This window comes from Paralichthys olivaceus, chromosome 20 (assembly GCF_024713975.1).
Source record: "Paralichthys olivaceus isolate ysfri-2021 chromosome 20, ASM2471397v2, whole genome shotgun sequence".
In the NCBI taxonomy this organism is placed as follows: Eukaryota; Metazoa; Chordata; class Actinopteri; order Pleuronectiformes; family Paralichthyidae; genus Paralichthys; species Paralichthys olivaceus.
The window spans coordinates 11,540,758-11,568,295 of NC_091112.1; the positions used below are offsets into that span (position 1 = coordinate 11,540,758).

The 27,538-nt window shown below is 39.3% G+C and overlaps 4 protein-coding genes across 4 annotated transcripts; 2 read left to right on the plus strand and 2 right to left on the minus strand.

Annotated features, from left to right (window-relative positions):
• Nucleotides 1–174: 174 nt before the first annotated feature.
• tfpi2 (tissue factor pathway inhibitor 2) lies at nt 175–2,496 on the minus strand. Its single transcript, XM_020090927.2, has 5 exons — nt 2,338–2,496; nt 1,953–2,123; nt 1,583–1,762; nt 1,105–1,278; nt 175–706 (listed from the first exon to the last, which is right to left on the minus strand). The coding sequence occupies exons 1-5, from the start codon at nt 2,408–2,410 to the stop codon at nt 627–629; spliced, it is 678 nt and encodes a 225-aa protein (XP_019946486.2). The 5' UTR covers nt 2,411–2,496; the 3' UTR covers nt 175–626.
• Nucleotides 2,497–3,804: 1,308 nt separating this feature from the next.
• gngt1 (guanine nucleotide binding protein (G protein), gamma transducing activity polypeptide 1) lies at nt 3,805–4,670 on the plus strand. Its single transcript, XM_020090928.2, has 3 exons — nt 3,805–3,867; nt 3,983–4,081; nt 4,287–4,670. The coding sequence occupies exons 2-3, from the start codon at nt 3,986–3,988 to the stop codon at nt 4,410–4,412; spliced, it is 222 nt and encodes a 73-aa protein (XP_019946487.1). The 5' UTR covers nt 3,805–3,867; nt 3,983–3,985; the 3' UTR covers nt 4,413–4,670.
• Nucleotides 4,671–5,533: 863 nt separating this feature from the next.
• LOC109631880 (probable acyl-CoA dehydrogenase 6) lies at nt 5,534–24,621 on the plus strand. Its single transcript, XM_020090914.2, has 9 exons — nt 5,534–5,762; nt 11,855–11,975; nt 18,146–18,275; nt 19,340–19,446; nt 19,814–19,981; nt 20,638–20,811; nt 21,913–22,074; nt 23,118–23,268; nt 24,151–24,621. Exons 1-9 carry the CDS (start codon nt 5,571–5,573, stop codon nt 24,239–24,241), a joined length of 1,296 nt encoding a protein of 431 aa, XP_019946473.1. The 5' UTR covers nt 5,534–5,570; the 3' UTR covers nt 24,242–24,621.
• Nucleotides 24,573–26,731, minus strand: bet1 (Bet1 golgi vesicular membrane trafficking protein). The gene is made up of 4 exons (XM_020090915.2): nt 26,538–26,731; nt 26,261–26,367; nt 26,124–26,180; nt 24,573–25,352 (listed from the first exon to the last, which is right to left on the minus strand). Exons 1-4 carry the CDS (start codon nt 26,554–26,556, stop codon nt 25,197–25,199), a joined length of 339 nt encoding a protein of 112 aa, XP_019946474.1. The 5' UTR covers nt 26,557–26,731; the 3' UTR covers nt 24,573–25,196.
• Nucleotides 26,732–27,538: the final 807 nt, after the last annotated feature.

Consider the following 27,538-nt stretch of genomic DNA (forward strand, 5'->3'; position numbering starts at 1 on the left):
CCTCACATGGGTGTGGTTTCTCATTATTTACCTGTTCACTTGTATGATGGGACCCAGACAAAGAGGGGGAGTATGGCTTCGATATATTCCAGTACAGCAGTTTATAGTCTGTTTTTTTTAATCAAAATATAAAATGTATTTGGCCCCCAGTATGAATTTGTGTAAATACAAATGTATTTGTCACAAGACTCTGTTTAATGATGATACAGTTTGCAGACATGCAGTTAAAGAAGTTGCAATCAACACATTTTGAGCTGGTTAAGTGTTGAAATAACACACAGCACATTTATTCACTGAAAAGAGCAGCAAGAAATGGCTTAATACTTTATAAAATTCTGTATATTTTATCACAAATGTGTTTGTCACATCAGAAAATGTCACTGTCATAATGTATTACTTATACAAAACATATTAAATACATACCGTATCAAAACACCAGTGCAGTAGTAATAAATGTCATCAACAATATACAGTAAAAACACATTTTAAAAAAATCCTACAAATACGAGATGTATTTAAGATTCTTCCAATCACAACAAATGTGATCTGTCGTTTGTTTGGCACAGGCAGTTCAATACTTTGTAGTTTCCGTTACAGGCTCGTCCCTGTGAGCATCTGTGAGACGCCTACGCCTGCATGAATGATGGATATTTTCTTTTCCGTCTCATGCGTCGAATTTTTCTTTGGCTTCTGTACTTTTTCTCTCCTGGAACATAAAAAAGTGTTTGACAGCTGATTAGTATGATGTCCTCTGATTCTGTTGCTTGTTTACTTTCTTTACAGTCAGATTTTCTTTGGTTTCCTCTCAGTCAGAATTTAATGATTGGATGTAGTGCATAAATGGCTTGGACGAGTGTCTGCTAATGGTTTCTTCACAAGCCAACCAGTTTTGAAATCCTCTAATGAAATCAGAGTGTTATTTGGGCGCTACCTGAATTCCCCCCTGACTTTCTGAATTCTCTCTAATTTTAAACCAACAAGTAGTTGATAAGAACCATATTGTAATTACAGAATTAAGAAGTCTGCTAATTATCCTCAAACTCTCATCTTCAGGTACAGGCTTTGTATTACCACACATGCGTTCCCATGTTCATGCTCACACACCTTTAACACACACGTCCATGCAGCTCTGCCTGGAGACAAAGTTGTTGCTGGTGCCTCCACAGCCTGAGTAGGTGAACTCCTCGCACATCTTCTTGGCGGTGTTGTAGTAATACCGGGTTATAGAGGCCGAGCATTTCCCTCCGTCCAGTGGGTCCAGGCAGAGCACGGGAACGGCTGGAGAATAAACCACAAAGCACACAATGAGACCGACAATAATTGTGTTTGAGGAGAAACAACAACAAAAAAGTTTTTGATTCTTAGCTGATTTTATCAGGTTACTCATTCATTTCCATTTGACTGAAATATCTTTATCTATTGTGCATTAACACAAATGCCTGATGAAGTATTCTTTTCATAGGATTATGTAGTTCTTTCTTAGTAGTACTACTAAATGACACCTGTAATGGTTGTTTTTAGAGAGAGCCCCTGTATATTATGTCAGTGGCAGCACAATTGTTGTTGTTAGGTCTGTACTAACTTTTTTGTGGGCTGCAGTACTCCATGCAATCGGTATGGTCCTGGAAGCGATTTGAGTTCCCCCGACAGCCCCCATAATAAAAGGTCTCGCACCGCATGGTGGTCATGTTGAAGAAGTAGCGGGGCAAGAGGGCACGGCAGGGTCCTTCCTCTTTAGGAAACCTGCAGATCTGTGGAATCTCTGAGAAGGAAAAATGACTTGATTTATAAAGATGATTGGATGCACTACAAATATTCAGATTTTCTTATTTAATATCAGATCTAAGACATAAAAACACAAAAACACCCAGTGCACACATCCAATAGCTTTGCAGGGGAGTTCAAGATCACCATCAGCCAAATAATTTGTGCCCCTCACTTAGAGAACATACTTGGGATTCTGAAACAAGTCTTCTGGCACTCCTGATAGCTCCTGAAGTTGTTGGCATTCCCCTGGCACCCTCCATAGGAGAAAATCTCGCACTTCTGGGTGATAGTGTTGTAGTAGTAGCGCTCAATTTCTCCCTTGCAGGGTCCCTCGTCCACTTGAAGGAGACACACGCCTGAAAGCACACAACGTTATAACGTTAAGGAAACACGAAATCCGCCATAGAAACACGAGGTGGTTAAGTGCGTTGCTGCGCGTAAAGCTGCGCGTAAAGCAGCCGTCAAACTCTTAATACTGTGCGTAAAATTGTGCACACAAGTATTTTACGCGAGATTAGGTGAAGAGCAACCGTTCAAAAGCTTTTTAAAACAAAGAAAGTTCTCTCTTACCTTGAGGCGACAGCGCCAGCACGTTGTAAAAGGAGGAGAAAAGTGTAAACAGCGCTAACATGCCAAACTCCATAGTGCTACTTCTGCTCCAGCTCTGACTCTTTTCTTTTCTGCCGACGGCTTCCACTTTTATGAGTTTGCTGTCTCCCAGCGGAATTTAAGGGGCGGGGATGTAATGAGTCATTTCCATATCGACAGAGAAACCAGAGCCAAGAGGTGATGAATCCATGTGACGTCCACCCGGGACACTCTCTGTAAGGCTTACCTGAAATTCTGTAGAGAGTGGAGTGTGACTAAGTTTATTCAATGATGATGATGATTTAGGCTTTGGTGACCCAATAATCTACCGAATCCCTGTTAGTTTAGCTGTATGACAGACACTCTTGTGAAATCAGATCTTACTTGTTCAATGCATCCTGCCAACTTCCCACCACATACTAGTCTTACTGGATCCTCACACCCACACCCACACACACACACACACACACACACACACACACACACACACACACAAAACCTTTTACTTGGATCTTATTGAGGGCACTTATTGGGATAATTCGTTCTCTAAACCACCTACCTGAACCTTAGCCATCACAACCAAGTGCCTAAACCTAATACCCTACCTCAACACTAACCTAGATCTAATTCTATCATCAACCCTAAAAGCAAGTCGAAGCCATAACAACTCATTGAACGTGACCCAGAAATTGCGGAACGGCCCAAAGAAATGTCACCTTGTCAGTTCAATGCTGAAAAAGTCCTCACATAGGTAACTGTACAAGGCTCTCTCTCTCTCTCTCTCTCTCTCTCTCTCTCTCTCTCTCTCTCTCTCTCTCTCTCACACTCTCTCTCTCACACTCTCACACTTTTATTCTAAGCACTGTCACTTCCAGCCTTCTACTCTGTGATTGCTTAATGACTGCAACCGTCTCAAGCATTTCTTCAAGGAAACAGTGATGTGTTGCACAAGTTTGCCCTTCTTCACCGCTGAAAGCAACAAATGAAATTAAATATAAGATATAGCTCCTCCCTTGGTTTTTACATATAATTCTCCTGATATGTTCCATCTATTCCTCAGGATCTAAGAATCAAACCCATCCCAGTGCATTTAAGCTTGTCTTTGTGTGGTTGGAAAACTGGCGGGCAGTCACCTTTAGGACAATGTGTCTCCACCTTGACAGGTGGAGGCTAAATACAGATTAGCTGTTTTATCACATGGTATCTTCCTCTAACCCATATCTGTATTTACATAGAAAACAAAGTCGCAATAGCAAAACATTTTTTATTTAATCTTCAAAATAGGGAATTCAGTTTTTTGTTTTTACTTTTAATTCAAGTACCTCAAACAGACACCAGTGTGATTCTCCCCCTCCTCACTTGAGAAACTGTCTTGATTATACAGTGGGGCATTGTTTTAATCAGATTAAATGGATTAGTTTATGCGGATTACTTTATAACCCAGATTGAGTGAGAGGGGAAGGAGTCTTCAACAGGATTGTGGGGGTGAAGGACTGCTCCCTGTAAGCATCCGTAAGTACCTTTTTATTCGATTTTTGTTTTTAATCATGGGGTCAAATCTGTCATAAGAGTGAATATTTCCCACTTCAAAATGTTGAATGCTTCCTTGTATTTCCTTTTTTGACAGAAAATGCCGATCATTAACGTTGATGAACTGACAGACAAGGACAAGGCTGTAATGGAAGTCACCCAACTTAAACTTGAAGTGAAACTTGAGAGGTGGTTGGTAAGTTGTGGGTTTTTTTTTTAATCATTGAGGGTATTTTTAAAGATAGAAGCAAATACATTTGTTTTCCAGATATTTATCCTTGACAAGCAATATTTACACAACTGTCAACCTGGATGAATGTAATTATACAGATTTGTTCTATCAGGGGCAGCATTTAAAACTGAAATTGCTGGATAACAAAATGTTTGTCTTCTTCCCTCAGACGTCAAAATGCTGTGAAGAGATGAAGGACTACATTCAGGCTGGAGAGGAGGAGGACACTCTTGTCAAAGGCATTTCAGAGGAGAAGAACCCCTTCAAGGAGAAAGGTGGCTGTGTCGTCTGCTAGACTGGACCTGAGGAGCTTTTCATAGCTCAGATTAGCACCCAAGGACATTCTCCCTCCCGTCAACAAAAAAGATTTGCAGACTGACAAGACTAGGAGAACACAATGAAGACACTATTCCAGATTTGTAGCTTCATCATTTTATCCTTTGAAAAGATGCAGTGTAAAAGAAGTATCATTTATATGTAATGCTTCTCTCTCATGTGGTGTAAATAGTCTGAGCAAACTGTGTTTCATTAAACGTACTGGTGTATAACTCAACATGTCTCCATCACTCACTGCACAAGGTTTTTCATGAAGGGATATTCACATAACTCCGTTTGCATACATTTGGAGTATGTAGATTGTTGTCTCATAAATCTTTATAAGAGCGGTATCATTATTTGCCAAAGACCTTTATGTAATTTCAACAGTTTGTGAATTATCAGTACAGTTTCTGATTTTTTGATATGTTCCTCCTGTAGGTCCAGACAGCTATTGCTTCCTATTCATTTCTGTATAAAGAAAAGACAATCCCCTTTGAAAGTAATTAGTGAACATTATGTTGTATTTGATGTCTCTTGTTTCTACTATATTTACCTTGCCTTATTTTTTTCCGATACATTTACTTTATGGGCTAATACACTTGCTTTACTTTTTAATTTAAATTGTTTTTAGTGCACTTGATGTAGGGCTGGGCAAAAAAACTAACAATATCAATACAATATCATGATATATTTTCATCCATTGCAATATTTTGTTTATGTGTTGTGTAGGCACAGTGACGAGGCGTAACACAAAATGTATGTAGGTTAAAAACGTGCTGCAAATGACACAGTTTCAAGTGGAATTTGAATGTGTGGACACTCTGATGACACCACAGTAGCAGTATGGAGGCATTTAAAGTTTTTTTCTGTTGTTTTATTACGTTTGGAGAAGTGGTCACCAGTAACTTCAATTGTTTGGGATTTGGCTCCAACACTGTTTACCCCTGGAACTCCAAAAGTGTTAGGTGGACTCAAACTCTTCACCCACCCCTCAATCTGCATAGTGGTGAGTAGATAATGATCACTGGTGGGTGAACTATCCCTGCATGGTTTTATCCCGGGACAAACTCAGCACCTGTCCCCTCTAACCCAGTGAGAGCCGCGGTCTGCGCATGCGCGCACACTGTAAACAGACATGGCGCTGTGTAGAAGATCCCTCAGTTTAAATCTGTGGAGCTATTTCTACAAATTCAGCTCCCCTGTTGGGGTCAGGAGGATTTCTGACAAGGCTTCGTCCAAACCCGACGGCAGCAGCGGAGCAGAGACCTCGGGGGACCATGTTATCTACACACAGGAGCACTTTGCACTGAAGGAGTCCCTCAGAAAGGTACGGGATGCTAACCATGTAGCATGCTGTGACGTGACCATGAAAAGAAAGCTTGGTTAGCTCATGTGGTAGCCGCTAATGATTGTCATGTGTCAGTGTTAGTCAGTGTTGTCTGTGAATATGTGTTTATAACTCTGGATGTGACAGTGAAAGCCTCATGAGAGCAGGGAGAGGAAAGTGGGTGAGAGGTCATGATAACAAACAGTGGATCACCTCTAACCAACCATCTCTACCTTCACTCCAGTGTGTAAGATTTAGATCAGAGGGAACTATTGGCAGAAATATAATGTAGAATAATCCTCATGATGTTTTCACTAGTTCATTTCATCTCAATTGTATGAATTGCAGTTTTCTTTACAGTTTTTTCTGACTTTGTAGCTTCAGCGCTGTTAAACAAGTAGATATATCAAACATAAACCAACCTGACATCGATCATCCTGATAACCTGCGCTCTGAAGCTAGTGATCCACTGGATCTGTGAACTGTAGCTACTCCTACGTGACCACATTAATAAAAGATGCAGATTTGCTAATAAAGATAATCATCGCTGCGGTCCTGGAGAGGTGACATTTCACTCAAATAAAATGTGCATGATATGATCACACAACGGGAATAGAGAAAAGACACACTTGACACAATAAAAACATTTAAAAGTCAGGCTAATGTAAATAAACTCAAATCATCACCGACTGGCTATTTTTTTGTTTGATGATCAAACTAATAAAAATGTGATGCAGATTTTCTAGGAAGTTAAAGTGATCTCAGACTTTTGCCAAAGCAGAGAGAGGAGGAGGAGAAAAGTAGGTCTGGTGTGATTAGGTCTATCAGACTGAATTGTTCAAGGAGGTTATGTTTTTGTCTCTGTTTGTTTGTTATGTTGTTGTTAGTCAGGATTATGCTAAACCTAATGGACAGTCCAGGATTTTTCTTGAACATTGTTTGAGGATGTTTTTCAAAATGTCCGTTGTTTTGTAGGAGCATAACTCATTGATCATGATGGAAGAAGTCAAGGATATGTAGAGGTCTGATATTTATGAGTGCGTGCAATTTGGTGCAGATGCAAATAATCTGGATCTAGTGAATTTATAATAGTTTCATATGGGGACTGTCTGGCCTTGGTGGAGGTATGCGTTGTCTGAGTGTCATTCTAGTTTATAATCATAAGAAATAATAAACAGTGTTTGGATCATTTTTCTAATAAAAGGGGTTAAGTTTTTATTTCCATTTACTTTCACTGAGTCTTCTCGTGCTATTCTGGGCTGTAATAATCAAAATCAGAGTGAAATTCTGTTGGGAATCAGAGTCTTGTTGAATTAAGATGAAGCGACAATATTTATGAGCCTATTAGAGGTTAGAGGTGCATCGTACTCACCATGGTGATTCACCTCAGAAAGAAGTGAAACTGCTTCAGAGGAATACAAACCTGAAGCTACTACCTCGCTAACCACAATCCCTGCTTTGTTGTTCAAGCTTTTAATGTGTTTATTATCCATCCTACACTCCAACATCCCTCCTTTAATGTCGGCCCACCATCTCTGCTCTTTCGCTGGGAAAGCTACAGTTTCATCAGTCAGTTCAGATTGTTAACATCTGGTGGTACATGGCGGGAATCACTGAGTGGCTGACACAGGCTTGTGTTTGAATATCAACGCACTCTGGACTCACAAGCCTAAAATAATCTAAACATAATTAGAGAAATGAAGCGACGGGTCCGCAGACTTTAGAAAATTTAGGTCGGTCCCGCAAACAGAGCAATTTCATGAGCGATTTTCATTTATTGGAATTTGACGCTATAAAAAGTATATGCTTTGTTGCTTTCCTGGTAGCATGTATCTCTGAGGTGGATGTTTACTTAACAGTATTATGTTGCTTCAGAGAGCATTTGTTGACTGTGTGAAGATGCTGTTGGACCTATTTACACTCAGCGTCATAGTAAAGCATGCTTTTGTTCCCTGCTGTAAGACAGCAAAAGCCCTCTGCCCTCTCATTCTCCTCCAAATGCTGAATCCAACATTGCAAGTGTTACATCTTTTACAAAATTATGTTTACTTTGCCTCAACAAAAATGCAATGAAAATAATGGGGCAAGAAATATCAAAGGTAGTATTAGTAATCAGCCTGACTCATAGGATATATTTATATTACCAGACAGTGATTAGAGGCTCCAACTAATATAACTCATAAGTAGTAATGTTGCGGTAAAAGGAGGGAACCTTGTTGAGTGACTAAACCTTCAAAGGATATGAGAAGGCTGGAAAAAAAGCAGCAGTGGGAATATTGGGAAGGACAAAAACGTTAAAAGGAAATGCAGAACAATATATTGGCAGTGCAGGAAAGGGAGGCAGCGAGGTTTATTAAAAGAATTCACTCGAGGGTAGTGTGTTTTTAGATGTATACAGAGGGGGTTACGGGAAATCCTGTAGTCTCCTGTCAGTCTAGTTGTGTGTCTCACATAGAGGTGTATATTCATGAGCTCATTTACAGAGCATCCCCATCAAACTGGCCACTGTGTGCATGCGCAAGGTCATCTGCTGTTGTTAATGAAGAAAATGAGCCAAAAGTGATATCCGCAGCGTTTCTAGGAAGAGGCTATTCATGTGCAGCCTTCCTTGGTTCTAAACTGGGATTTCCCTTCATACAGCAGAACCATTGTCGCCAGGCACATCTAGGATGTTAGGAATGGGCATTTCAATCAAAAATACAATTTGGCACTTCCTGGGAACTAATCAACCATTATTTGTAGAGTTTTAAAATAAAATAAGACACATGTATTTGATTTTTTTAAATATATAATTTGTTTGTTTTAAAAGTCAAAAAAATCATCCTTACATACATGAGATACTGATATATGCCTTTATCATTCCATCCTGTGGAATTTGTTGTTGTTTGATTATTACACCAGAACAGCTTCTTATTCCAGCAGGTAACATTTACAGCCCTCAGAAATTGGATTTTGGACGAAAATCTTAAATGATATTAAAGTTTGGGTCGGATTGTGTCATGTTACTATACTTACTTTTTTATACTGCACATGTCTGTAATTGAGGAAAACAAGCAGTAACCATGCATGTGGGGGACAGAGTAACACAAACTCAGCACAGCTTACCTGCATTGAACACTGAATGCCTGTTGGGTTCGGGTCAGTTTTCTCTCGGCCTCGAACGGGTTCAGACTAAAAATCACACTCTTGGTGTTGCTACTACTACTAAGATTCAGTCATATCCAAAGTATAAGTCTGAGAAATAACCAACATCACTATGTCATGAGAAAGTGACACGACATTTACCACTTGCACTGAAGACATTTTTATCTCTTTACTGTTGACCTGCTCTTTGCCAGTCATTTTGCATTTCTTATGCAGCCCAGTGTCTTTCTTCATGTGGGCTACTTAGCGATTAGGTCAGACTCTCCTGACTTTACATCATGCAAGACCTGATAACACAATGTTCTTGACCCTGTCTTACTACATGGCAGACTGGTGATGTGAAATTTTCTGGTATGCATCACAGATCCAAATAACCTTTGTAAAGAGATGTAGGATTACTCCCTGATGACCTTTTATGTTTCTATTCCAACAGCTCATCTTCCCTCCCTTCCGGTCTTCAGCATTTGAACTTTGAACACAGTTGACTTTATTTCAGGGACAAAGGGAAACAGGATCTGTATGTGCTGGTTGTTGTGTTTAAATGTTTATTTTCACAGATTCAGGCCCAGACATGTAGGCTACATTTCTATTGAAAGTATCCATGTCTTCTGTCTGCCTTGTATTCAGATGGTTCCTCAGCCACCATGTTTTCCTTGGCTGGCCAAATGGCTAGCAGGTTTGGCTTTGTGTGTTTTGGAAGAAGTAGATGTGTGCATTGTGTGTTGCAACACTGGAAAAAGGGTGCACTTTCACTCTAGCTGTGATATAAAGTGAAACTAGGTGAAGATGATAATCACATGTGGTTCATTTGTCATGATGCACTTTATTGCACATGGCTCATTTAACTCCTTTTATATGATTGAATTTTATGTTCCCTATTTCAACTAAATGCCTCTTTTGTTTTAATCGTTTCTTCGGCTTTACCCAACATTGAGAGCACATTGCACTGAGCGTTTGTGGAGCATGGGTTTGTTGAAGCCATGGCCCATTAATATCACCTATTGCACAAGTTATTGTTGTTTTAATATTTTAGCAGACGAGTGCAGAGCCATTTGTTTGAGGACATTTTAATTTGAAAAGCACTCAGCAAGAAACAGATAAGGGAAGTCATAGCACACACGTTTTTATTTTGAATCTTTTAAATGTCAGGGACAGGACTTAAAACAGTTTTGTGGGAACAACTAAATGTCACACTAACTGTAACAGTCACCACAACTATCACAGCTCTGCTCTTTGTAAAGCAGCTTGAGTTCCTGCAAACAGTAGCTCAGTGTGAGCATCTGAATAGAATGGTCAGTCATAAGTGCTTCTCCAGCTGTGGACCACTTCATTGTGCTCAGATTGAGTCACTGCAGTAAAGGTTCACTCATCTCAAAGTCAGGTGGTAATCCACTCTTCTCTTCCTGTCGACCTCTTCTTCATGGCTTGTAAAACCAGCCACTAGTTGTATACACCAATGAAGCTGACAAAATAAAAGTTACTATACCCTTTGTAGAAGATTATGTCAAATTCAGTTCCATGATCGATTGAATCCTTCCTTATAAATTCAATGTTTTATTTTATTCTGATAAATGAATGTGATGCATTTGTTGATATTTCATATTAGCCTATTATTAATCAATCAGATATCTGCCAGTTAAATGTTATGCAATGTTAGGTTGCTAAATTGTTTCTGAAACAACCTTTTTGTTGAAATCCTCTTCATGTCCTGATAGCTATAAATAAAGTCGTCTGGGAATTTCTTTTTTAAAAAGTGTAATAAATTCAGTCCAGGTAAGATGATTGGTTGCTGGCGTACCTGACTTCTCGACCTGCCTTGCCGGTGCTGTCGCTGCATATGCCCAGGGTCTTCTGTAGTAGAGACATACACTGCAGAGGCAGAGACCGTAGCCGGGCAGTGCAAGTTCGTGTGTTTTGGGGGCAAAGCTTGGACAAAAGGGCCGATGGGATGTATCGGTTGCATATTATTTTAAACTGTAGCCTTCTCTTGTGAGCTTTCACAACCTGTGCTTTAACGTCACTCAGCTGTCACATAATGTAAGTTGTACAAAAGCAAATGTGTTGCTTTCTTATTGTTCTGCTCATAAAAGCTTATATTTTAGTCATCCCTCATTTTTCAGGCAGTTGTGGCTCTCAGGGTTTGTGGCTGAATAGATGCAATGGCTGTTAGAAGGAATATCATCAGTTTGGGTTTTAGCACCAAGCTTTACCTTTGCTTGTTGGTCTCCTACCCTGCCAAGGGGAAAATGGTGAGGATCAACTCTTAGTCATTAAAAAACTGGCGTACGAATGGTTGAATGCAAAGATGCCAACGATCAGCACAGTATTGGCTGCTAGCTGTTCCAGGACAAAAGCATCAGTATCAGCTCTAAAACAACGAAACAAATCCCAGATATGAGTTTTGTTTCCTGTTGAAGCATTTAGTTTTTTCTCGACAACATTTTCACTGGAATCTATTATTGTTTCGTTTTTTGTGCATTTTCATTCAGCACCAAAACAACTTGGAGTGTGATCAAGGCTGTTTTTCATTGTTTTGAGCCTGCCGTTGTCGTATTATGTAACACCAGCCAAGCCGTGGTTATCAGGAGGAGACTCATAACATGTACATACAGGAGAAAGCATTCCATGCATTGCATCACTGTATCAATGCATCATTGTCATTGCCACACATTCACCATGTAATACATTTTCCCAGCCTGCTTTCTATTCATTGATGTGTAATACCTTATCTTGCTGTCTGCTACAGATAGATTACATAGACTTAAGTTAAGATGAACGCACACAGCAGGAAAACCCATTCCTATGCATCTGGGGTTTGTTTTTACTCATAATTGACATCGTTTTAATGGAATAACAGGGCTGTTATTTGTTGTAAGAATCATGTTGAGGTTAAAAAAAAGAAATGCATGCAAAATTATTTATGTTCCCCTTTTGTGTTTGTGCTTCAGATTATCGACCAGGAGATCAACCCCCATGTAGATCAGTGGGAAGCAGAGGGCACGTTTCCAGCCCACAAAATCTTCAAAATCTTAGGAAGCGCCGGCTTCCTAGGAGTCAACAAGCCAGTCGGTAAGAGTTTATATAGAGTTATATTTACAAATGTACCACATTAACTTACATAAGCAAACATTAGAGGGATGCAGCACCTCAACAATGACAACCTCCGAGGTAAAGTTTAATATCCCTGGGAAACCGCGTTTGGCATCAAATTGCCCATAGCAGTTAAAGTCTGTTTGTTTTGCCACCTGTATCTTTGTTAGATCTGTAATTGACTGGCATTGCATGCTGGGATAGACTCTTACCCCTGTGACTCTGAGGTGAAATTTAAGATGAAATGTGAACAATTTTTTTTTTATATTCAAGACAACTCATAAAATGAATCTTGTGAGCTTTGTTGCATTATCGGAAGCACAGAGATACATGTGTTTGATTTAAAGACCCAGAAGCATTTGAAATGATAAGAGCCAGTGCAAGGAGCCAAACTCCAAATAAACAAATGAAACCCTTTAACCTGGTTGTGTCTCACATAAGGCTTTAGATTTCACAAATTGATACTGAAAATGTTAGTGATTTATTTATTACATTTTTTCATCATTGTAATCGAGGGTTATGGACAGATGATATTGCATCCTGTACACATTGTTGAGACCTATGTGGCAAATTGTGATTTGTGAATAAGGGCTATTCAAATAAGATTTGATTGATTGATTGATTAATTAAAGAGCATTAATAATAGCTACACGCCCATGCTTGGCCTGTGCTTGTTGAATATGTGTCCATCACATGTGAGTGTCTCAATGGTGTATGAGTTGTATCTATATCGAAAGAGTATTTTCTTTTACCAAATAAAAAAAAAACATTAATTTGGCAACATGGAAATTAAGTTTTTTTAATACAGTTACAAATTGTGTAAATATAGCTTGTTAACTTTAACTTAATTCATTTGTGTGTTCAAAGGAAAGAAATGTAAGTTGATAAACAGTTTTCTTTTTTCAGTGTACATGTAAAAGGGTATTTTCTGGCTCTGACTTCAGTCTATTTATATTCCTGGGGAATTCCAGTTGATAGTTAATACAAAAATGAAGATAAGTTCAAGTCTAGCCATATGTCTGCAAAATGAAAAAGTCCTTTTAATGCTTTTAATGATACCATTTTTTAACCGGTGAATACACAAGAATAGAAATCGCTCAGAGTCACAGTTTAAATTTCTCTGAAACAGACTGGGTGAATCCAAACACACTTGAATAGATGAGAAACTGAGGGATCCTTCAGCGTGTGCACAGTTTGACCACCTTCGCTTCACTGAGCACTTGGCAGGTCTTTTTTCACAGCTGAATTCATGTTCTGCTCATTTTCGGTGCGTTTGACAGCCATACATTACAGTTGTCTGGTTTTCGAAATGTTCCCACTGCGATGATGGGTGCCGGTGTCACAGCATCTCCCCACAACAGCTGTCTGCTGCAGTATAACCCATTTCCAGATGTTTACCCAGCTGGTTCACTCTTGGGCCGGAGGAGGGAGTGTGATAAGTACAGTGCAGGACCTCACAATATTTGTGTTCGTGAAGTTTAATTTATTTTGAATATGTAGCGAGATGTATGGGGGAGTGTTTGGCATGAGGAGATCTAAAGTTTCATATTTTATTTCAGAGTAATCGCTTTAATTATCGAATTCCTCTTGTACTATTATCTTTGTCTCACGTTGATAGTATCTCTGTAGTAAAAACATATGTCGTGGATTATCAGATAATTGATACTGAAATGAACAAATCTGTTCACAGTAACATTGCACAGTGAGTCCTGTGAAGAAGATTCCACCACAGGTCTGTAGGTCAAAGAAGAGGGAGGGTGAGGGAATTAAAATGTGCTGAGTTCAACAAGCCTTCAGCATTAGTCGACAGGATTAGAGAGGAGGAGCAGCCCAGCGGAAGACTGTGTGAAAACACATCGTATCATCATGTGGTAGATTAACAGCACCAGAAACATGCGTTAGATGTACATTTATAAAATAATATATAGAAAATGACAACAGAAGGACATTTATACTCAATGGAATTAAACACAATTATCAGTTGTATTACTAGTAGTTTAAATTGACCTGATTCTAGTCACTGGATCAAGTCTTTTAAAGTACAATATTTAACTGTGATTGCTAGAGGTCTCTCAGTCCAAAAAATAATATAAGATCTAGTTTTATGGCAATGTTATGCAGTGTGGGATCATGGGAGTTGATGTCTTCAGGTACATTTTCATCTACCTGATGCTATACTCAGGCACAAGTCATGTTCTCAGATGAGGCAATTTATTAAACTTTCATTCACATTCGTATTAAGATAAAAAGCAGTGCCTCAGTTATCATATTCTGGATTTGGGCTGTTTCTGGTAATTTTTGCTACATCTGACTTAATATGCTCTACTGTATTATGAATGACCAAAGCTGGTACATTAAGTCTTCAGATAAGTGTGTAGCTACTACAGTTAGACTTGTCCCTACCGCAGTGCTGCCTAATGAGGTATACTCTCAGAAGACCTCAGCATGGGTTACTAATTGATTAAGAGGCCTGGGTGAATAGGGAATAGAGATTAAAGAGCCTGTTCAATGGAGAGATGACGGATCAGGTGGGGGTAAAAGATAAAAAAAATTATAATAAAGGCTTTTTGCAAATGACTAAGCCCTTAAAACACTTAATTATGTAATAAAAGCAAAACATCTGCAAATGCAGTGAGATGTTGTAATTTATCTCTAGATCAATAAAGTATTTATCTACTTATCTAGCTAATTAAGTGACATATTGATATTTTGTTTGTAGAATGTCGAATGCCTTTTTCTGCCTTTAGACACTCAATTCTACACAAATGTAAACTGCAAGGGAAACAAGGGAAAGTTTACTCTACTCACTCTACTGTTTGAATTATAAACATAAATATATTTTATATTTTTAATTAAAAAGTGAATCTCAAATGCTCGATACAAGACCAAATGTTTTCTAATGGAAGCTGTGTCCTGTGAACATGGCAATAAGTTAACGTTTAAAAATGAAAATTTGAAGAGTTAATCAGGCCATATCACATAATTACTAATTAGAGCTCCTCTATAGGCAATGATAACATTGAATGTGGGAGGGAAAAAACCACTCTGGCAGTAGATGTTGAAATAAAAAGTGCTCTCACTTGAAATCAATACATATTTGAAAAAGGAAACATTTTTCTGTCGACAACTCGAGGAGCGTGACAGTGTGTCTATTTTGTCCAGAGAGCGAAAACTCAACACTTACTTTCTTCCCTTTCCCATGAACAAGGAAAGACAATATAACCTTTCAAAACATGAGAACAGGAAGTTTTCCCCAGGCAGCCATGTTGAGGGAGAAGACAGGGATGACCCCTGGCTCCCTGCCTGTTTTCCTCTGTGCTGACATCCGCAGGTATCTGCTGTTCACACCATGGCAATGACCTCGTCTCCTGCCAGACAGATAAAAACCTGACAGCCAACAAAGTTTTCTCTTCTTCTTTGGTAACACCGTGAACAGTCTTTTACTGCTCAAAAGCATCATGTGCAAGTGTGAATTGAATACATCTCCATTTTACGCTGTAAAAAAGCTTATAAAAAAAGTGTATAAAAGTCTGGCAGTAAAGGTGGGCAAAGACCTACCTTTAAACTTCAGTAAAAAAAGCGATAGTTCTTGTACAGCTTTTTTAAAATACTGATGCAAATACAAATACGCACCTTGAGCCTGAGGATGTGTAATATTTGTATTTTTACATATAATTCAATTTAACATTCAAGACCATAAGTATTTGACAATTTCCTGTTGCATTATTTTGAATTAAAATCATCCTTTATTTTATGGTTAAAACAAAAAAGTTAAATGATACAACAGATTTCTGTGAAATATATCGTTCTACAGTGTAGTAGTTGTTGCAGAAGTTTCTTTGAAATGAACTCACGACAGTTTTTCATGGGCGCTCTTTCATGCATTGTTATCATCAGGAGCCTCTTTTTGTGATGCATATTCAATGCAGAGAGAGAAAAGCACATAATAGAAAAATGCAGTGCCTCTATATCCTCCACCTGACAACATACAGTATGTCGAGGAGCATCTGCTGCTCACCACAAACTCACCATATGTGTATGGGATCAACATTTGTGACAGAGTTTTGTTTGCTTTTCTTCATGCTTGCTTGTTCAACCGGGCGGCCTGCTGTTTTGTTTAAAGTGGGATAAACCTCACCGCTTCCCTTCGTCCACATTATCCTCCGTGGGGTTTCCTACGCTCAGAGATTTATCACTGCTAAGCTACACCTGTTTCCTCTTATTTTTTGTCTCTCCACTCCCTTGTTTGCTTGTTCAACTATATCGCCCTTTTTTCTCTGTCCCCATTTCTTACACTTGCTTTTTTTTAACCTGTTCTGTTGACAGTCTGCCACACTGTGCGTTTCTTTATGCAATAACTAGCCTGACAGGTGATACTAAACCACTTTCTTAGCGTCCTCCATGTTTTATTAATTGTCAATCAGCACTTGTATCCATCACCCAATGGCTATCATGCTGTATTTTGTCTTGGGAAAACTGAGCACAGAGCATTTCACAGATGCTCAGACTTAATACTTTTGGCTGACAGGACGTTACCATCAAAAGATTTTGTCCTAAATGAATAGCTGTCACGTTAAATCTGCAAGACCAGCGTGAGATGATGTGGTCCGATTTTTTTGTGCTGCGCAGAGATCCTTCATTTTCATAATGATTTATTTTGACAGGTTTTGGATGCGTGGATGTTTACCAGTAAAATGCAGTATGAAGGTGGGAACATTGGCTCACTAACTCCATGAGTAGTGGGCTGAAAAGATAAGAATATATTAGTATAAACCCAGGCCATTTAATTCACAATGGATGCTGCATTTGATGATGAAAGGCAAAGGAAAGGTAAAGAGATGGCTCTTTATGAAAATAAGTGACACAAAGTGGGGTTTTAGACAAGGTTTATAATGCACTGTTCCACTCCATTAACGACCCGGGGTCTTAGTAAATGTTTCCACTACCAGAATGAAAGACATAAACATCCATTTTTGACTTATTCAGTAAATGGGCTGGTTAAAAAGATAAATATCAGGTTTCATACACAAAGTAGAAGATGTGAGATGACACTGAGATGACAGTGAATCTCATCCGCAGTGTGCTGCTCATCTGCCAGCAGCTTTTTACACATAATTACAGCTACAGCAATTAATGATAACATCCTGAAATTAATTAGAGTGCATGATACGGTGCCAACAGATCACTTCAGAAAATCATGTATGAATAACTGTGTGCACTGTGTGTGTGTATGTGTGCAGAAACATAGTAGGCACTGATTGTAGAGTAGTTCTAACGTTACAGATGGAGGGGAGATGTGCAGGGAAGGTGGGTGTGAGGTTTAAGATGAGGGGGTGTATTTATCCAAAGTGACCTGCAGCATGTCTTCTTCTGTTAGCTGAGTTGTATAGCTCCTAATCTATGTGAATACATAAAAAAAAAAAAAATAGAGCACAACCAACTAGTTTTGAGGAGCAGATACCGTTAATTATTAGGAAGTAAAAAATGTCCATTACCAACGATGTCAGCCATGTATGTATTAACAAATAATGGCAATGATTGTTGTTATCAAACCCTTATGACAAAGAAATGTAATTGAGGCTTGATATTTTATAGTTTAACCATAAACTATAAATATCAATACAATGAATGGCTATAAATAAAAAAGAAAACAAATACAACCGTCCATGTATGGAGGCTTGAGTTCTCCTTCAGCGGCTGCAGGTTCAGTTCAGGCCTTGATGCTTTACTTCTCGTCTTCCCTGCTCCCTCTCCTCCTTTCACACACTTAATTCTGTTTTATCAAATGAAGGCTTAATGCGCAGAAAATAAATAGGAAAAGGAACATAATTAATTAAATAAAACATCTGTTCTGCATTGTTCCTTTTTTTATTGAATTATTTGCTTTGTTAATCAATGTCTTGTGAAAGAGGGGCAGATTATTTTGAGATTCTTCTTTCTCCTCCTTTTCATTCAAGCTTTGAGATTTTGTGTTTACAAGTAAATTTTTTTGTTTGGTCGATGAATGAAATTTACTTTATATATATATATATATATTTTTTTTTTTTTTTTCTTCTTCTTCTTTCAACTGAATTCAAAATGGCAAATAATCTCTGCCTGCAAATTTACAGTGAACTGTCAGCAGTACAAGCTATTTTTGTCCTGTGCAGAATATGGAGGCTTGGGTCTGGACTTCAGCTACAGCGTTGCAGTGGCAGAGGAGTTGGGCAGCATCCACTGTGGAGGCATCCCCATGGCCATCGGTGTTCAAACTGACATGACTACTCCTGCGTTGGCCAGGTTTTTATTCCTCCTATTCAAGTCAACTCTTTATTAGTTTTGCTCTCTGTTCGGCTACTTCACCTTATCGTCAGTTTTGTGGAAGTAATTGTAGGAGTATGATATTTGTTCATATATATCATACTGGACATATACGTCTTAAATTCCATTGATCATGGTCTCACACCAATATTTTCTTAGCTTCTATTTGTTGGTATGTGACAAATGTACACTTACCTCAAATGTGCAAAAATATGATAATGAACTAGTAATGACAAAAAATGATGTGAATCAGTGAATCAATCTCAATTTTACTGGACCATCTGCTTGGCTGTGATGTGAATCAGTGGTTTCAGAGAATCCTGAACAGCTGACGTGCACTGGTGCACAAACAAAGTATGATCTCACACATTCAATCACAGTTTATCACCATATATACATATACATTATAGATAAAACTGTGACGAGAGCATTTTCCCTCTGATAGAACAGTATGATGTATCATTAATGTAAAAATCTTTATCGTTCACACCTCTGTAACTGTGTCACATATGTAAACAGTTATATAAATGTAATGTAAAAAATACAGCCTGTTGCACAGCCCTTTATCAAAGTTACTCCCCAGAGGGTAAGTGTGTTAATATATTTGGTAATTGTTTGTCTGACCCGTGTAGGGCCTTGGCATGTTGTGCGATGTCCCCCTACTGTGAAACAGCTGCTAGTGGCACATGGCACAATTCAGTGAAACAGACAGGATGGGTCTCAGGAGCTTAATTAGGGGATCTACACTTGCCTACAACAAGGTTTGAACACAGAGAGCAGCAAAAACAAAACGGGGGATACCATGGGGGCTTTGGGATCCTCCTGCACTCCAACACTGCCTAAACGCGGCAGTGTTGTTTTCAAGCAGACGTCCTGCTCTTCTGTCTGCCACAGTTACAATGAACATTTAAAGAGTTTCACACAACGTTACGTCACAAGATTAGCCTGACAATAATGTTTAGATTAGAACGTACGAGAGATGAGATGCTCTTGGGTTCTGCTTAGTGTTTTTTTCATGTCTTGTTACATGTGTGTTTCTGCAGGTTTGGTTCAGAAGAGCTAAAGCAAGAGTTCCTCCTACCCTCCATCACGGGGGACAAAGTGGCCTGCCTTGGAGTTAGCGAAGTTGGAGCTGGCTCTGATGTCTCAAGTACGTCTCGCCTTCATCATCTTCCTTTCTTTTATTAATATCATTTCCTTTTTTACCCCCTGAGGGACCTTTTTAAATTCAGTAATGTTGCAAAACCATTGAAGAGCCAGAAATAGAATAGTTTGACAATGAGATTGGCACTGATGATCTCTGAGTAGAGGACAACATGTAAAAAGGCTAAAGTTCACTATCGCTAGATTTCACATCTTTTTTTCTGAAATAGCATGAATTATATTTGATACTTTTCTGCTGTGAAGTGTGTAGATTTATCCATTCATCCATTGAAACTTTTCATTTAACCTTCTGTCCTCACACTCATTCTTCTTCCCACTCACCTCTTTCTCTCTCTGTACACTCACGGATTCAGGTATTAAGACCAATGCGGTGAGGAAAGGGGATGAATATGTGATCAATGGCGGGAAGATGTGGACCACCAATGGCACCCAGGCGGACTGGATGTGCCTCCTTGCCAACACTAGTGACGGGCCCCCACACAAGAACAAGTCTCTGATCTGTTTGCCCATGAACCTGCCAGGTAGGAGCCTGGAGGAGCTGTATGTGAGAGCGCAAATGTCCCAGTCAGTTGCTCTGGATACTTTTCCTTCCTGTCCCCGAGTAAAATGTTGAGAAAGTGTCAGAGTGAGCCCACGTGAGAAGAAATATGTCCAGAGACAAGACAAATACAAATATCTTAGGATGAAAATGAGGTGCCATACACAGAGAAGCTGACGACGAAGATATCAACATGAAAAGACTACGAAACTCGAGAGCTGTTGGTGATGAAGGCTGACGCTGGTGTTGATATCCTGCTTACAAAAACAAGTAATTTCTGCAGCTTAATGTATACATCATGTTCTGCCTCCTGCAGCTCTACCCAGACGTCACCCCTCACCTCAATGTTCCAGACATGTTCCTGTTGTTGTGAGCGTGTCGGCACCTGGCAATCTCCTGCTGTGTTGTTCATAGGTGGAACTCTGGAAAATGTCTCGACCCAATTTTCTGGAGTTCATGACTGATAACAGCTTTAGTCAGTTCCTACAAAAGCAGGCAGCCTGCCATGGACAAAACCTTTCAAAATGAAATGTGCCCTCTCAACAAAGTTTGTTATTTCATATACATTCTTTTTATAGCATTTGTTTGAATTAGTGCAAATGATTATGTTTATTTTCTCTCCTGTTTTTCCCACTGTAGGAGTGCACGTCGCCCGCAAGATTGATAAACTGGGTATGTGGTCATCGGACACAGCTGAAGTTTTCTTCGATGATGTCCGTGTGCCCTGCAAGAACATCATCGGTGAGGAAGGCATGGGCTTCACCTACCAGATGCTTCAGTTCCAGGAGGAGCGGCTGTGGGCAGTTGCCAATAGTGAGTGAGCTTTACTTTGTGATCCTAATCCCCCCAGGCACATCCTGTCATCTGACATCATCATTTCCAGTTTACTTTAATTTTTCCCTTTTATCTTCCACTCTTTTCACTCATCGGTCTTCCCACAGCTTAATATGGAAATGTTCAGTTCGTGCTCTGACTTCTGTTTTGATGTTTGTTTCCAGTAAGTTCAGGTCACATATTTTAAACCATTAATCTCTTTTAAAATAGTTGTCTGCTTTAATTATCAGTTTCAGGGATGAGCCAATTTTTTCTTTGGCAGTCATACTGAATCTGAGAAATAAAGTAGAAGTGAAAGTATGTGCTATCACTGACAACGATGAGTGTTAGTGTGTGTGGTTTTATTCACCATAATAAAACTAGAATTACCGCTCTGCAGTTGTATGCCAGTGCAGTTTCCACGTACATATTTCTACATACTTCTCCAGATTCATATAGGACACTGTGACCTTTGGCCTTCATCCAGTCAAACACAATCACTTTATCTCTGGGTCCAAGTGACATTGATCAAAAGTTGAAGAAATTCCATCAAGCAGTCCTGAGATATCACACACATTTCTTTGAAGCCACCTTGACCTTTGACCCTTGGTTACCAAAATTAAGTCCAAGTTTAATTGAATGTTGAAAGAATTCCCTCAAGCTGATCTGAAAATAACATGTTCAAGAATAACAAACATACTTTGTGACCTTTGACCTTCCAAAAGGTACTCAGTGATTAAATCCTTGACTCCAAGTGAATGTTTGTATCAAACGTGAAAGGATTCGTTAATGGTGTTCCAGAGATATCACCTTCACAAGGTAAAAACTGAGGTCACTGTGACCTTTGACCACCAAAATCGAATCAGTTGATCCTTGAGTGCAAGAAATTCCCTCAAGACGTCCATGACATATCGTGCTCGCGAGAATTGGACGGACGGATGGACAACTCGAAAACATAATTCCTCCGGTCGCTGGCGCGGAGGCGTAAAAATAAGAGACATAAATAACAACCCTTCACAGACATGCAGCTGTTGGCATTCAGTGAGGAGGTAAAACCCGACATCACCTCTCGCTCTGTCTCTCTTATCTCAACACCTCTAGTCCTTACAATGATGGACAACATCATTCAGGACACCATCAAGTACACAAGGCAGAGGAAGATCTTCAAGATGCCCGTCCTCCACCACCAGTCGGTTCACTTCAGGCTGGCTGAGCTGCAGACAGAGGTGGAGCTCCTCCGCTCCCTCCTCCACTGCGCTACAGGTAGGGTCACCTGATGAGAGGGATGGCACAAGAATAAAAGAACGATTAACGTATGTTTGCTGCATTTAACGGTTCTGTTCACTAATGGATAATACATTAAAAAATACTCACAAAAGTCTGAATAGGGAACAAACAAGCTTGATTTGCATGTGAAGTATTTTAGGAAAATCCCAGCCAGTGATCTGTCCTTGTGGAACTTTACACCACAGATAAGACTGAGGCCGCTGTAGCAAAGGCTGACATTGACTGAACTCTACAACAATGATGTGACTGCCAAACTAACCTTGAGTGGCTGATTAGTCCAGCAGCTCTGTTTTGAAAGACAAGAGGGCACCGAGCAGGATGTTGGCTCAGTGTTGGGTAGTGATGTGTGATTAACTGGCTGTAGAAAGCACAAAAACTGGTGGTGTTAGCATGACAACTGGTTGCTACTTGACTGACACAGTAACACAAGGAAGAATTTCTTAGGTGAATCGCCTGAAACCAATGACTTAACTTTCAATGATTCAAATTATTTTCTATTCGACTATTTCTTACTATTCAAATTATGTAAAATTTCAAGCCATACTTGAAGATCTATCCTGACATTGCTCTTCTGTCTTTCCATGACATTTTATTATTTAATCGTTACTTCTGTTAACTGTATATTTCAACAAACTTGATGAACTTGATCACATTCTCTCAGTTAAAAAGTAATATGTAAAAGTCAATAGTTTTCCATTACTTAAGCACCTTATCGAATTTAGAATAAAGGTCAACAGTTATTCTTGTATTAGACTTGTTTCTAATCACTTCAGTGTCAAGCAGCTTCATTTAAATTCATGCATCTTGTACCAGTTCAAGTTAGATTTACTTTTCCAGGAAGAAATCAAAGCTTTTGCTTGTGTTTGGAACAGAACGGTTTAACTGCACAAATAAAATTTCCCACACATCGAAACAAGGGAAGTTCACACAAGTTCCTGTTTTTAATAATAACAGCATTGATCGGTTCTATTGAATTTGTCACTACTTCACTTTTTCCTTTTGTATGTATTTTGTCGCAGCATTGTACATTAAAGGTAATGATGTCACCAAGTTGGCATCCATGGCCAAATTGAAGGGGGGTCGTCTGGCCAGAGAAGTGGGTGACAGCTGTCTCCAGTTCTGGGGAGGGATGGGTTTCACCAGTGACGTGATGGTCAGCAGATTTTACAGGTAAGACTGATACAACTGGAATAAAATGTCTTTACTTGATCTGTTTTACATTTTTGTTGTCACCCTTTCATTGTATGAACTACATAGTTATAGAAATCTGTGTTGGTTTGTCTACAAAGGTTTATAACATATTGTACTGTAATGTTTGGTTCCATTATTTTTCACTTTGTTCACATCATCCCAAACATATAAATTATTTCCCGCTAATGAAGGTTCTGATCCAACCGGTTTTCTGTTTGGCTGCCAACTGTGAGTTTTTGTGTGATCATTGTGATGTTTCTATGGCGACAGAAACCTCACCAGTTGGGAAAATGTCAATCAAGTTTTCCATCAATGTATTTTACAACAAGGTCAAAGACTAATTCAGGGGTGGCTGTGGCTGAGGGGGCAGTCGTCCTTTAACCAGAAGGTCGGCGGTGCGATCCTAATCTTCCCCACCTGCATGCCGAAATGTCCTTGGGCAAGATACTGAACTCTGAATTGCCCCTCGTGCAGAAAGTGATGCCCATAGACTATACATGTGTGTGAATTGCAATAACCTGTACTGTAAAGCGCTTCGAGTGGTCATCAAGACTTGAGAATCGCAATGTAAATACAGACCTTTTAATTCCTTCACCACAGAGCTGAAATCAGACTAATTGATGGTTGTTATAGAAACGCAGCATGTGATCAAATACTCAATTAAATTCTCGAAGACGTGCAGTTAAATGTACATGATTATACACTGAATTAACAAGCTCTTCACAACATGAAGCATCTGACCTTGTTTATACAATGTTTAATCAAGTAAGTGTCTGATGTAGATTCTCTAAGCCAGTACTTTACACTGTTGCGACACCTGGTGGCAGGGCAAATAATGTATTAACTTCGTCCTTTCCGCAGGGATTCCCGGTTAATGTCGATCGGTGGAGGGGCTGATGAGGTCATGCTGGGAATCATATGCAAGTACATGGACATGCTACCCAAGAAGTGATGTCATCAACAGCTGACTCAGAGACCGACTCTGCTGATAATAAGCTAATTGTTGACACTGACTTACTGATCACCTAAGTGCAGTTCCGATTCTTTTCAACTCTTTGCCTTTTGTTTGAACAAAATGGATCTGAATGAAGGCTGTGTGCTCCCTAATAATGAAGCTTATTAGGTGTGTCATTTTAAAGATTGATTATGATTTAATTTAAAGACTAAACCTATTTTTAAATAGACTAAGTGTATAAGGTGTATAAAGTGGCTGTGTAAAATAAATGGATTCTGGCTGTCTATGACAAATCTATATGTTGAAGTAGTGTACAATAGTCAATACATTGCATAAAACGTCTTTATTTACATTAAAAAAACATTTTTACAACAGAATCTGAACAGTAATGAAGTACATTGTTGTTAATTGTTTTACAAATCTTGTGGCATTTCCATTCATTCTTAAATCAAAACTACCTCCTTATAATACTTACCTCCTTAAGCATTCTATAACTTTAATACTTTTATGAACAATAATTATTATTATTGACACAGCAAAGGTTGTGGTTGACAAAATAATCCACAGATCTGTTGCTTTTTATTATTCAATGTTCCCACTACAGCTGTAAGGTTTTTTAACACAGTATCTTCTCCAGTTACATTAGGTTTAATCTTTTTTCATCTACTCACTTTAGGTCAATTGGGCTGTTGATCATTAATCACCTCAGACCTTAACCTGTCTAAACCAGTTTTACTGTTCAAGACATCAAAAAGCATCAGTCCTTGCTTGACTCTATTTTGGGGTCTTTGTATGAAGACACTGGCCCCCTGTAAAGCTTAAGACTTTATTTTTAAACCCCTGCCTGTCCTCATCCTCATGATTAAATTGGCCTAGTTTTGAGATGCAACAGCAACTGTGGGAGGAGGGAGATGTGAAATTACAAAGGGCCAACTCTAGGAGGTTCCTCCAATCACCTCAGCTTAATGAACCAGTACAGGATGAAGAAAACGAAAAAGCAGAACAGCAGCATGTAGCACAGCAGTTTGGTCTGACTGCCTCTGGACAGCTGCTTCACTCTGCCGATGGTTGCACCGAGCAGGCCGCCGGTCGAGTCAAAGTCTGTGTCCTGTTGTGGGAAAGAGAGATATGAAAAAGTCCCAAGTCCAGAAAAACATAATGATCCAGGTGTTATTATGTAACAGGCAGCTCAGGAGATGGAGCGGATTGTCCACTAACCAGTAGGTCGGTGGGTCAATCCCTGGCTCCTCCAGTCTCTAAGACACTGAAGGCTGAATTGCTCCTGATGTCACTTCTGTTAGTGTGACTGTGTAACAGTGACTCATATGTAAGTGCAGCATGAATGTGTGTGTGAATGGGTAAATGTGACTGTGACTGGAAAAGTTCTAGATAAATACAGTCCACTTATGATTCATATATTACAATAGTGGAATGTAACCAAATGAATTCACTTCCATCTTGTCCTGTGTTCTAAAACGAGGATTGTAATAAAATACAAACCATGAAAAGTATGAAGGTACAAGTAGTGTTTTACTAGAGTATTTTCAATTCATGGGACCTAATACTTACTCTACTACATCCAAGATAGAAGAAATGTACTTTCTGAACTCTACTACATTTAATAACAGCGTTGGTAAGGAGTTATTTTGCATTTTGGGAATTTTGACACTAAATAGATTATAAATCACATTAAGTAATTAGGCATCAGTATTATATATATCTGTACTTTTGATTTCAAACACTAGATTTGAAGTTTTAAGTTTAGATTTTATTTTTTAATTCTGTATTTTCACACTGTGTATGACTGGTTTTAATTCAAGTATCTGAAGGTGTCTTATTTACTGTTGACATTAAGTTGGATTACTGAAGTGAAACTCACCATGTCATCCAGCATTTTATTCTGGTATTTGACTTCAGTTCCGATGTCGATAGACAGCTGTGAACAACAAGTATCAACACATAAGTATATTAGAAACCCACAGACAGTCTGTCACCGTGTGACCACGACTAACTTACACTTTTCAGCGCGTTGACTTTAGCTCTCAGTCCCTCCTGCAGATGTTCGTTCTCCTCCTCGTGCACACTGTAACCACTGGCCACATATCCTCCGGAGCCTCCCTCACCTTCACCGAGCACAACACAGTTAATTCACCGTCACTGTTCACGCTTCAGGCCACTGACATGACGCCAACACATCGGACCACAACAACGGCTAACGTTAGCTGCGCAGCTAACAAGCTAAGTGTTAGCTTAAAAAAAATAAAAAACTTGGAACTTGGACGTTTTTTCTCACCCAGATTGGCGCGTCTCATCCTGACCCGCTACAGGAAACACAGTCCGGTGTGTGTGTGTGTGATGAACCAGGTTCGATACCGTGGAACCGACAGGAAACAGGTCACAGGTTCACTGATGTGACACTTCACTCAGCTGCAAAACGCCACGATAGCATACGGTGGCCGAGGAGGACAATCCGTTTCTAAGGGGGAACAAATCGCGATTGCAAATAAAAAGCGAAAACGTGAATAGTGAATCAGTGTTTGGACGTTTGGTTTTATTTCCACTTCACATCGTGGATGAGATGTTTGATCTGTTTAATTTTATTAGTTGGTAAATAGTAAAGAACATGATTTCAAGTGTGTGTCTTTGAGAGGCATGTTGCAGAGAGAGAGGGAGTGTGTGTGTGTGTGTGTGTGTGTGTGTGTGTGTGTGTGTGTGTGTGTGTGTGTGTGTGAGTGAGTGAGTGAGTGAGTGAGTGAGTGTGTGTGTGTGTGTTTATGTGAGAGAGAGTGAGTGAGAAGGAGTGTGTGTATGTGTGAGTGAAAGAGAGAGAGTGTGTGTGGTGTTGAATTGTGGTTATAGACATTAAGTGGTCATAGTTCAGGTGAGGGGTAAGGTTATGTAGTGATCAGTGTTGATATTGTGGGGGTGGTTACAAACAAGTGAACGAGAAGAGAAAAAATAAATTTGATTCGTAGTGAAACTCAGAGGACGTCAGCTGAATAAGTTCTTCATATGTGGGGTTCACACAGCGAAAAGAAAGTGGACACGTAATCGGATCACTATCCCAAAAAACACATGTTAATAGCAGGTGTGTATGGGGTGGGGGGGTGTAACTGTAACTCTTTGAGATTACAGCAGAAATTAACTCAGTGAAGTGACAAAGCCTCTAACAAAGATAAATTATTCTCATCAGAGAACCCATCAGCATCCGTCTCTATTGATTGCGACTCATATTCTCCACTGTCAACATTTATCTCAGGCTTAAAGAGGCTGTGTCAGTTCATCATTATCAGT